A 12,369-nucleotide genomic window follows, 5' to 3' on the forward strand; every position below is an offset into this window, starting at 1 on the left:
GGCTACAGATAGGCACGTGCGCCGGACATCAGCTCACATGCCTTCTGGGAACAGGAGGGAAGGCCCAGAGGGACCCCAGCAGAGACAGGCAGGGAAGGCAGGAGGCAGGCCGAGAAAGAAGGGCAGGCTGCTCCAGGGACCCTCCTGCTTGGGGACCAGAGAATAAGTCCCCCACCTTGCTCAGCGCCTTCCAGACACAAGAAGAGCACACACTAAAAGTGGGGCTTAGGGGGAAATACATGGAATCTCTCAGATCTGAGCCACAGTTGGGGTTAAAAGCTATTTCTCTCTCACAGGCTTATTTCAGGCTCCTCATGTGAATATCAACACTCTGCCTCAGTTTCAACACCTGTACAATGGGTGTAATTATTATATACATGATTGAATAAATTTTAACCGGGTGATAACGTTTTCAGTTAGGAAGTCCTGAGTTTTCTCATGACCATTCCCTGCAAGCCTTCTGTGGCAGACAGTGTGCTGAAGCCTAACCCAACACCTATTCCCAATCCTCCTCTTCCCCAGGAAAAACAAAATACTTTCCCTGCCTGCCTTGCAGTAGTTATGGCCATGTGACACAGTTCTGGCTTGTGAGTCACAAGTGGAGGTCTGCTAGAGGATGTGGGAAGGCTTCTACTTTCTTAATAAAAAGGGATGTTTATAAATATTGCAACTCTTCTTACCCTTCTCTTCCAACCTTGAGAATGAAGTGATACCTGGAGCTGCAGCAGCTGTTTTATAACCATGAGGAAAATTCTAAGACAATCACAGAGATGCCAGTTCTGACACTGTCAGACCACTGAGACAATATCAACAGGCAAGTCTTCCTGTTATATGAGGAAAATACATTCTTTTTGTTTAAGACACTCTAGATGGAGCTGTCAGTTATGTACAAACAAATGCATTCCTAACTGATATACTCTCTAACCCCTCTGATTCTAAGGACACCCAATAATCAAAAAGATAATAGATTTCCCTACAAGCAGCCAAGACATTGGGCTACACCAAGGACTGCCGAGTTGCCATGTGAGTGAATGACACCTATCAGTTCAGTTCAGTCACTCAGTCGTGTCCGACTCTTTGCGACCCCATGAATCGCAGCATGCCAGGCCTCCCTGTCCATCACCATCTCCCAGAGTTCACCCAGACCCACGTCCATTGAGTCCATGATGCCATCCAGCCATCTCATCCTGGGTCGTCCCCTTCTACGCCTGCCCCCAGTCTCTCCCAGCATCACAGTCTTTTCCAATGAGTCAACTCTTCGCATGAGGTGGCCAAAGTACTGGAGCTTCAGCTTTAGCATCATTCCTTCCAAAGAAATCCCAGGGCTGATCTCCTTCAGAATGGACTGGTTGGATCTCCTTGCAGTCCAAGGGACTCTCAAGAGTCTTCTCCAACACCACAGTTCAAACGCATCAATTCTTCGACACTCAGCCTTCTTCACAGTCCAACTCTCACATCCATACATGACCACTGGAAAAACCATAGCCTTGACTAGACGGACGTTAGTCGGCAAAGTAATGTCTCTGCTTTTGAATATACTATCTAGGTTGGTCATAACTTTTCTTCCAAGGAGTAAGCGTCTTTTAATTTCATGGCTGCAGTCACCATCTGCAGTGATTTTGGAGCCCCCAAAAATAAAGTCTGACACTGTTTCCACTGTTTCTCCATCTATTTCCCATGAAGTGATGGGACCAGATGCCATGATCTTCATTTTCTGAATGTGGAGCTTTAAGCCAACTTTTTCACTCTTTCATCAAGAGGCTTTTTAGCTCCTCTTCACTTTCTGCCATAAGGGTGGTGTCATCTGCATATCTGAGGTGATTGATATTTCTCCCGGCAATCTTGATTCCAGCTTGTGTTTCTTCCAGTCCAGCGTTTCTCATGATGTACTCTGTATATAAGTTAAATAAGCAGAGTGACAATATACAGCCTTGACGTACTCTTTTTCCTATTTGAAACCAGTCTGTTGTTCCATGTCCAGTTCTAACTGTTGCTTCCTGACCTGCATATAGGTTTCTCAAGAGGCAGGTCAGGTGGTCTGGTATTCCCATCTCTCTCAGAATCTTACACAGTTTATTGTGATCCACACAGTCTAAGGCTTTGACATAGTCAATAAAGCAGAAATAGATGTTTTTCTGCAACTCTCTTGCTTTTTCCATGATCCAGCGGATGTTGGCAATTTGATCTCTGGTTCCTCTGCCTTTTCTAAAACCAGCTTGAACATCAGGGAGTTCATGGTTCACGTATTGCTGAAGTCTGGCTTGGAGAATTTTGAGCATTCCTTTACTAGCATGTGAGATGAGTGCAATTGTGCGGTAGTTTGAGCATTCTTTGGCATTGCCTTTCTTTGGGATTGGAATGAAAACTGACCTTTTCCAGTCCTGTGGCCACTGCTGAGTTTTCCAAACTTGCTGGCATATTGAGTGTAACACTTTCACAGCATCATCTTTCAGGATTTGAAACAGCTCAACTGGAATTCCATTGCCTCCACTAGCTTTGTTCATAGTGATGCTTTCTAAGGCCCACTTGACTTCACATTCCAAGATGTCTGGCTCTAGATTAGTGATCACATCATCATGATTATCTGGGTCATGAAGATCTTTTTTGTACAGTTCTTCCATGTATTCTTGCCACCTCTTCTTAATATCTTCTGCTTCTGTTAGGTCCAGACCATTTCTGTCCTTTATTGAGCCCATCTTTGCATGAAATGTTCCCTTGGTATCTCTAATTTTCTTGAAGAGATCTCTAGTCTTTCGCATTCCCATTTCTGTTGTAAAGAAATAGAGGAAAACAACAGAATGGGAAAGACTAGAGATCTCTTCAAGAAATTAGAGAATGACACCTATGAGTCCCACCAATATCAGGAGGGAGGAAGGACCAGGCTTTCAGCATGCCACAATTCCCCAACAACTTAATGGGCTTATTTCAGTTACAAATAAAGAAGCAAGGGCAGCTAATTCAAGGGATTAGGGCGAATAAGGTCTTCCCTCATTCCAGCTCTCAAAGTTCACATAGCAGTAAGACAGCAGGCTTGAGCCAAGAAACTTTTTTTATTCCCTGCTCTACTAATAACTGTTGTATTTGAATCTAGCCACTTAAATACTCCATGCCTCCATTTTTCTCATTAAAAAGGAGACTGTGGGAGTTCCCTGGTGGTCCAGGGAACTTTTAAACAAAAGTCTGGGCTCCCAATGCAGGGGGCACAGGTTTGATCCTTGGCCAGGGAACTAAGATTCTGCATGCCCTGGGCATGGCCAAAATAAATTTAAAAAAAAAAAAAAAGGAAGGAGACTCTTCCTGCTCCATCTCAATAAGGAGTTCTGGGGATAAAGGGGGCCATACATACAGGAGAACCCTCTGGAACAAAGGTTCCTACTGAAACCAAGCCATCATTTTGTTTTCTCCTTTCCTGCGGTTTTTGCCATTTAAAAATCTAGACCAATGGAGAAATCTGGGACCCTATGTCACTGTGAACTTAAAATTCGGTCTTGCTTGGCATTTTTTAAAAAGTCTTTTTAAAAATACAAGTGCAAGTTTGCAGCTGCTGTTTGAAAGAAAGTGAAAGCAGCTCAGTCGTGTCCAGTTCTTTGCAATCCCATGGACTGTAGGCTGCTAGGCTCTTCTGTCCATGGAATTCTCCAGGCAAGAATACTGGAGTGGATAGCCATTCCCTTCTCCAGGGGATGTTCCCGACCCAGGGATCAAACCCAGGTCTCCCACATTGTGGGCGGATTCTTCACCAGCTGAGCCACCAGGGAAGATGCTATTTGAGGCTTCCAAGTAAAAGGGACACACTTGGGGGTTAAGTCTTTCCCCTGGTATGTCTAGGGCCGAAGCTTGACAGCAGGGTGCCTGGGGCTCTAGAGACTCGCTGTCAGACACCCCTCTGTGCCTGCCTGAAGCAACGTGGAAAACAGCCATGCAAGAGCCAGAGATGCAAAGAGAAAACCCCAAGGCTGGAGACTGCCTGGGTTTGTTGGCCAGGGTTCTGAGTGTGCTGGGACCCCATCCCCTACCTTTCCCCCAGGTCTCCCTCCAAACGCAACCAACCCAGCCTCACAATAGAATGTGCGTCTGTGGAGGCACTGCTTAGCTCTGAAACAGCAGAGACAGCACCCACCCCCCTCCCCCCCCCACCACCAGAAAAAAAGGAGGCAGAGGGGTTTGTCGTGGGAGCTCTGGGAGGGCTGCGGTTGCCCCTTGATGGATGTAACACAGAAATGACTGCAAAATGCAAAAGTGCTTCCTGCTCAGTTAGGAGACACTTGGCCTGATGGGATACAAGATCAAGCGACTTGCCCCTAAATCAGCACGTGAGCAGGAGGGTTAAGGGGCACCAGGTGAAATTCACTTCACCCTAACACTCATGTTTCACCACCATTCCTTTCTCAGCTTTTTCCATCAAATAAGGGAAAATGAAGGAAAAAAATTTTGAAAGAGGCAATAAGAACCACCCTGTCCCCTGCCCAAACAAAAATCAACCTGGGAGGCTCGCAATCAAGGTGCCTGCTGACCCCAGAGGCAGGGTCACGCCCAGCCCTCAGGACCTCTGAGTCTGGGGGGGGCGGGGGTCTACCTCCTCACAGCAGGAGGGCCCACTCCCGTAGGGCCCATCTGCCCCCCATACCAGAGCCAATCCTGACCCCAAGAAGGAGAACAGAGAGTAGGGAAAGTTCCAGCCCAAGACCTTGACCTCAGCCTCATTAACAGGCCCTGACCTGCACTTCCTCTTTGTTCCGGTGCCTGGCAAGCACACCTGGGAAGCAAGTTCTGGCATGTCTGGGCCAGCACCCATCATCTGGGGCCACGGAGCTCCCTGAACCTGAGGCCAGTGGAGCAGGGCACAGGCCTGCAGTCAGATGGTCAGGCTGGGGCCCCAGCTCTGCCTCTGCCAAGCTGTGTGACTTGGGTAAGTTGCATAATCTCTCTGAGCACCGGTCCCCTTGCCTGTAAAAGGCTGATGACAATTAGAATGAAACCAAAGTTCCCTGCTTCCTACAGGCATGGATGAGGTCCTGGTGCTCGACACAGCATATGACAGCCACAGAGAATTTCCCAGGTGGTTCTGATACAGAACCAGGGCTGAGAGTTGATGCTACTGACAGTTCAGCATAACTCATATTGTTGAGATTGTTTTGTGAAAGTTGCGTCCAACTCTTTGCAACCCCCATGGACTATATAGTCCATGGAATTCTCCAGGCCAGAATACTAGAGTGGGTAGCCTTTCCCTTCTCCAGGGGAATCTTCCCAACCCAGGGATCAAACCCAGGTCTCCCGCCTTGCCAGTGGATTCTTTACCAGCTGAGCCACAAACTCGGATCTGCCCATCAATTATTCCAGAGGGGCCACAGCACAGCGGTTTAACAGGCGAGCTTGGGACCAGGCTGCCTCTGCCCGTTTCCAGGAAGCTGTGTGACTTTGGACAAGTGGCTTCATCTCTCCGGGCCTCCTCTTCCCCAAGGCTGACGTGGAGTTAATAATGGCATTTCCCTTGCGGGCTGTGTAAGTATTAAGGAGGAAATATACAGGGACTTCCCTGGTGGTCCAGTGCTTAAGACGCCACAGGGCTCATGGGTTCGATCCCTGGTTGGGGAGCTAGGATCCCACTGCTGCATCCCACGGCCGAAAAAGAGGGAACCAACGAGTAAACAGACATAAAGCACTTTTAAAAATGTCTAACACAGCCGAGGCATGTAAAAAAAATTAACTGATACAGTACTAATAACTAGACATCAGTTCCTCTTAATCTTTGAGATCCTTAGAAAGTTATTTCACCAGAAGCATGCTCATCCCAGCAGGGTCTGCCCCCAGTTTCAAGAGAGTCCCAGACCCCTTGTGCACTCAGTTGCTCAGTGGTGTTCAACTCTTTGCAACCCCATGCCCTTGGCAATACCCACCAGGCTCTTCTGTCCATGGCATTTCCCGGGCAAGAATACTGGAGTGGACTACCATCTCCTCCTGCAGGAGATCTTCCTGACCCAGCACTAGGGAACCCTGGAGGGGCCCCTGCTCCAAAGACAACCCCTCACCAAGCCCCTCCACCACGTATACAGACTCGCTCCCACCCCTTGCAGTCCCAAACCCTGTGGTTTTAAGGCCTCTGCCTCTATCTTGGCCCAGCTGTCCCCAAGGTCAGCCGCAGACCTCACTGGCTGTCCTGTCGCCTCCCCACACACTCTGATGCCAGATCCACAAATGCCCTGGTCTTGACCGTTCGGCCTGGCTGCCCCCTCACCTTGGCCCGGTCTCCCTGACGTGTATTTGCATTCGGTACTCGTCTGAGGTGCAGCGATTTATAGCACAGGGCTGAGGTTATTAAACCCACTGGAAGAGGCCTCACACACCGAGAGGTAAACTCTGCGCTGAGGCTTAATTACGCACAGATGTTGTGATGGGGTGCCAGTGTGCAAAAGCAATCTATCTCCTGTTTGAAGAGCTGAACTGGGTGCACGGCACAAAATTTGCTTCCCACTTGTTATGTGTTTAGGCAAAATTAATTACTCAGGAGCCTTAATTCTAACATTCTCTTAGGAATGGGGTGCGGGCTTGAGAAGCAGCAGGTCAAATCGTTACATTAATTATTCACCCATTTGGCAACCTCGTTTCAAAAATTTGTGTTATTATTATTATTACATGTCTTGGTCTGACAGATGCTAGTTGGCCCCAGCCAGGGGACAATTTTGCTGTTTCCAAGGGAACAGTGGAGGAGATGGTTCTGTTTGTCTGGCTCACAGTACTGGCGCCGAGGACCACCCCTGCTGGGTAAGAGACAACAGAATGTCCTTAGATGAGCACCAGAGTCGAAGTCAGAAAATGCTGTTTGTACCCCAACTCTTCTCCTCTAAGACTGCCACCTGTAAAATGGGATGATGGTTTTTGGAAGGATCTCGTGTCCCTGTGTCTGCGTAGTATTCAGAGCCACAGAAGAAACATTCAGTAACTTCTGCCTATCCCCTTGCACAATCAACACTTCTTGGAAGCCCCCACTGAGCTCCTTATCTGGGCAGAATTAGATACTTCCTCTCGGGCATCCACAGAAACAGAGATCAGTCTCTGCCATAGTGCTCACAATCTGAACTACACAACCCATTGTGTGTGTGTCCCCCACCAAATGGGAAGTCTTCTCAGGCAGGAGCCAACCATCTCTGGCTTAATCTACACACCCCCAGATCCTAGCACAACCACAGGCTCAGGAGGTGCTCGATAAATGTGGAATAATGGAATGAAACAAAAGGAATAGGTAAGCGGAAGAGTCATTTAGACCCAACAACACAACGCTTATCAGTTAGTATTATCACTTGTGTGAGAAAGCCAAGTTTTCATTGAATTGGTGGTTTGAACCTCAAGGCAGGGCAATGTTACCATATCATCTGGATTTGTACACACAAGAAGGTCTGCACACACAGTGGCATTTCCCTTGTAGGGCTGTGTAAGGACCAGCCAGTCAAGCAGGCTGGGAGAGTCTTGCCAGACCCAACTCACTCAAACAGCTGAACTCTGCCAGTGGCTACACCATCCACCAAATCAGTGTCTCAAGACACCACACCGATCACCAGAGTTGTGGGTCTTCATCCCATGGACCAAGATTTAGGATTCTCAGGCAGCTAGACACACCCTCCCCACCTCTGTTCATCAAAGTGGAGAGCCTAAGTATAAACCACTGCTTCCGGCTTCTCAGGATGTCTTCACAAGCCATGTGGACACTTCAGTCCCAAGCAAGAGACCTTCCAGCCCACGTGCTGAGACAACCTGCCCAGGAAGAGCCCCACTTGACTGTCTGCTCCGGAACTAGGACCTGGAGCCCTGCACCCCATCTTCCCACAATCTCCAGGCCTCTCCAGCGGAAAAGCAGAGAATGGATCTCTTCCAAGAGCTGAAAGCCAAGCTCTCCACATAGACACCAGAGGCGCCTGACCCCTGCATTGCTGTGACGAAAGGGGTACCCCAGGTAAATGGGTCCAAGCCCAGCCACAAAATGTGTTGGAAGAGCAAGTGCCATGGGCTTGCATCTGTCTCGTTCCAACCTCCATGGGCCCCGTGGGGAACATCAGGACAGTCCTCCAAGACCAGCCCCAAGGCCAGCTCCTCAGCAGAGCCTTCCCTGCCCTGCTCCCCCGGAAGCCCCTTCTTCTGAATCCTTAAAGCAGGATCTCTCACTGAGCTGAGACTATGTGTCATTGGATGTTGTCTCCCCTGGTAAGTGTCGCCTATCATGTCAGCAGTTCCCGTAAATACTTGAAAACATGAATCTGTTCCAATGTAATAGATACGTGAGGGAACAATTTGATCACAACACAGATTTTACATTTGTTGGTGGTGCAGCACCATCCATGAGAAATACTCCGAAGTGCAAAAAACTTGTAACTGGCTGATCCAAACAGGAACACCCTAAGCAGGCACAGCTCAAACATCGCCATGTGTGTGATGGGTCACAGCACCCCACAACTTCTGTTCAATTTCAGATGACCCCCGCTACCACCTCTTCACAGTAACTCCCAAGCAGCAAATCTTCTGATGCCCATTTCCGCAAGCCCGTGTCCAGTAAAGTGCCATTGTGTGCTGTGGTCTTCTGTATTTCTTAGCCATTTAACAATGTGCCAAAGTACGCTAGCACTTCATTAGGTTCCCATCTGCTTTTATTTTCTGGATCACTGGTGACATTTTTGAGTGTTGTAAGCCTAACCCTCTTTTTGCCCATAAACCCTGTGGTTTCTGCTGTGCCATTGTGCAAACGGTGGAGATTTCTAGGACACGTGTTAGAGACCTGTGTATTCAGTGAGCTGATGTAATAAAGTTTTAGGAAATGTGTCGGAGCACAGTAACGTTAGCTATCATCGCCATCACCATCATCATCATCAGTGTCATCAACCCATGGTTCATGGAGGCTGAGACCGTGGCTTACAGGCCCTCAGGAGGGCTCAGGGTCTTGCAACTGTAGACCATTCCGTAGACATCAGTTTGCTGGACAGGTCAACGGTCCCCTTTGGTAATTTGTAACTTAGCCTTCAAGGGCTTGAAGGTGCAGCACCAGGGACAAATCAGTCATCCTCAGAAAGGAGACCCAAGAAGGAGACACCCCCTGTGGGTCCTGCAAGGGAGATGCTCAGGGCTGGGACCAGTCCACCCCTGTACTCTTCTGCCCAATCACCAGGCCCCCATGGCCCTGCCTTCTTACCTTTAAGAAGTCAAAGTGCTTCAGCATTTGGGCCACTTTCTCAGCGTTCCTTCCCTCATTGAGGAAATCCAACTCCAAAGGCAGGTTCTTCTTGGCTTCATCCACCAACCACATGAACTCAAACTCTGGAAACAGCTGCTTCACAGCCAGGACAAGCACCTGAAACCCACAAGCACCCCATCAGCCAGTCCATGTTTCCCACCAAGGGTGGTCTAGTCCCTGTCTTTCTGCCTGGTCTGGGCAGTGACAAGTCCCCAGGCCTCCCCTGGAATAAGGATGGGTGGGAAAGTGGCCCCCTGGGGCCCATCTCTGTAATCCAAATCCTAGATCATAAAAGCCCAACAACCGCCAGCAGAAACCGCTTCCATCCTTTGCTGGGTGTTCCCCACTTGCCCAGCACTGGGTAAGTGCTATTACTCACCTTATTCCTCCATTTAGTCTTCACAGCAACTCTGGGAGGTATACACTCTTATCAGCCCCATATTACAGATGAAAAAAGTTGAGGCTCTCAGAGGTTATATGATTTTTCCTAAATGTGCCCAGCAAGGAAGCCCAGAGCCAGAATTCCCCCTGGGTCTACTCAGCCCCAAACCCTTGCTCTTAAGCACATCACTGAACACACTGAACATCACATCTTAAGCCTTTGCTGCTCCTAGATTTGTGCTGCGTGGTCCTGTCGATAAAGAGCCATGGGAGGGGGCCGTGGCTGTAACTGCATTCTATCTATTTCTTTGGCTGAGTGGTTGGTACCTGAGCATTTATAACATCTTTTATGCTTTTTGTACATCTAAAATATTTCATGATAAAAAATTATATCGGAATACGAAACCAAGGGTGGACATGACAAGAGGAGTAAGAGATAAGGGATTTGTCCACTTGGATGAAAAGCTTGGATTTCTAGCCATCTGGGTCCACTGTGGATCCTTGAGTCAGGATGTGATGAAAGAGGGAGTTTTAGAAGACTTATCTGGCATTTCAGTTGTCAGTTTAATGATGTGAAAGAAACATGACTGGCACAGAACCAGAGCCCAGAGGTATCTGCAGGGCATAGCACAGCCCCTCTGTGGGCACGGACTCAGTTCTGAGGCTACCCCACCACCAGAGCTCTGGATATGAGATAGTCTCACAAGTTCACGAACAATGGCTCTGTAGTGAGAAAGCAAGGGTAATGCCGGAGCCATGGGAAATGTTCCAGCATCGGGGTGGGGTGGGGCAGAAGACAACTTTCCTGCTCTCCTATAAACCCTCCTGTTGGTATTCAAAGTCGGGCCTGGGGGGAACCACTGACAGACTCTCTCATCTGTGATTCTTGGTATAGATTACAGTCCAGGTCCTCTGAGAATCCATCTCTGGCCCTGGTCAGAGCAGAAGGACAAGGAGCAAGAACTCAAGAACCATGGGCCTATTGGTACCAAGAGACCTTCCTCCACTGTTAAGGAAACGTAATGCTTATGTAGCCCCCCAAATTCATATGTCAAGCCCTAAGCTCAGGGAGACAGTGTTCGGAGGTGCAGTCTTTGGAAAGTAATTGGGCCTAGAAGAGACCATGAAGGTGAGGTCCCTGTGACAGGTTAGTGTCCTTATAAGAAGAGAGAGACCAAAGCTCCCCGCTTCCCTGCCAGGTAAGGTCACAGAGAGCAGGCAGCCATCTGTCTACAGCCAGGAAGAGGCTCCCCCTGGGAACAGAATCAACCAGCACCTCAAGCCTGGACTTCCCAGCCTCCAGAACTGGGAGAAATAAGTGTCTGTGGCTTAAGCCTCCCAGTTGATGGTATTTTGTTGCAGCAGCTGAAGCTGACCAAACCACCACCCACTCCACCCAGAAGGCCTTGCTGGGTCCCAGTCACAAGCCTTCTCTCCTGCTTTTGTTTGCCCTAGTCTCTGATATGATTCCAACACTGTATTAGGCACACACAGCACAGCAAAATAAATCCAGAGCAGGGCCATTAACTACAAGGCATTTACCACTTTGTTTTTAAATCCTATGTCTGAGGCAATGAAACAGACACCATTCTAAAAGAATCATCACACAGGGTTATTATACTCAATTTCTCTCAAACCCTCTTTAATTACATTTGGCTGCAGTCTAATTTCTTTTAAGGCTTGTCTAGTCTTTCATGGGCCAGACCTGTGGCCTCATGATAATCGATTTCATTTATGTTTTGTTCCTGTTGGTGTCACATGAAACGAGAAGGGAGAGGTGGCAACAGCAAGGGCCTGACTGTGTCAGATCCGGGCACCACGTCTCGTCGCTGTGCCCTCAGATGGCCTTTGGCTGCCACCCAAGGGGAAGCAGAGCTGGTGCACAGGAAACAGAAGCACCTGCCCGGCCCAGGCCGAGGGCACAGCTGTCATCTGAGGCACCTGAATTCCAGTCTGTAGGCTCCAAGTCTCAGGCAAGAAGCCTCTTGTGTGCTGTGCATGCTGCATGTTAACTCGCTCCAGTCGTGTCCGATTCCTTGCAACCCCAGGGACTGTAGCCCACCAGGCTCCTCTGTCTGTGGGATTCTCCAGGCAAGAACGCTGGAGTGGGTTGCCATGGCCTCCTCCAGGGGATCCCCCACCCAGGGACTGACCCCGCATCTCTTATGTCTCCTGCACGGGCGGGCGGGTTCTTCACCACCAGCACCACCTGGGAAGCCCTTGTGTGTTTTGCTCCAGCATAGGTTCCAGACCTTCTCACCCAGGAGGGACGAGGAAGGAGCCACAGTGAGTCTCACTCATCTTTTTCAGCCAAAATGTATTTACTGACCGACTAAGGTCTGTCTAGTCAAGGCTATGGTTTTTCCAGTGGTCATGTATGGATGTGAGAGTTGGACTGTGAAGAAGGCTGAGCGCTGAAGAATTGATGCTTCTGAACTGTGGTGTTGGAGAAGACTCTTGAGAGTCGCTTGGACTGCAAGGAGATCCAACCAGTCCATTCTGAAGGAGATCAGCCCTGGGATTTCTTTGGAAGGAATGATGCTAAAGCTGAAACTCTGGTACTTTGGCCATCTCATGCGAAGAGTTGACTTATTGGAAAAGACCCTGATGCTGGGAGGGATTGGGGGCAGGAGGAGAAGGGGATTTCGAGGATGAGATGGCTGGATGGCATCACTGACTCGATGGACGTGAGTCTGAGTGAACTCCGGGAGTTGGTGATGAACAGGGAGGCCTGGTGTGCTGTGATGCATGGGGTCACAAAGAGTCGGACA

The 12,369-nt window shown here is 49.0% G+C and overlaps 1 protein-coding gene across 2 annotated transcripts in view; it reads right to left on the minus strand.

Moving 5' to 3' along the window:
- The window catches only part of ADCK1 (aarF domain containing kinase 1), a 138,694-nt gene that overhangs the window by 23,052 nt on the left and 103,273 nt on the right, over nucleotides 1-12,369 (minus strand). For both annotated transcript variants that reach the window (XM_040225992.1, XM_040225994.1), the window contains one exon: nucleotides 9,176-9,334. In XM_040225992.1, coding sequence (XP_040081926.1) covers nucleotides 9,176-9,334 — 159 coding nt within the window. The remainder of the gene's footprint in view (nucleotides 1-9,175; nucleotides 9,335-12,369) is intronic.

The sequence above is a fragment of the Oryx dammah genome, unplaced genomic scaffold (genome assembly GCF_014754425.2).
Source record: "Oryx dammah isolate SB20612 unplaced genomic scaffold, SCBI_Odam_1.1 HiC_scaffold_26, whole genome shotgun sequence".
NCBI classification, from domain to species: Eukaryota; Metazoa; Chordata; class Mammalia; order Artiodactyla; family Bovidae; genus Oryx; species Oryx dammah.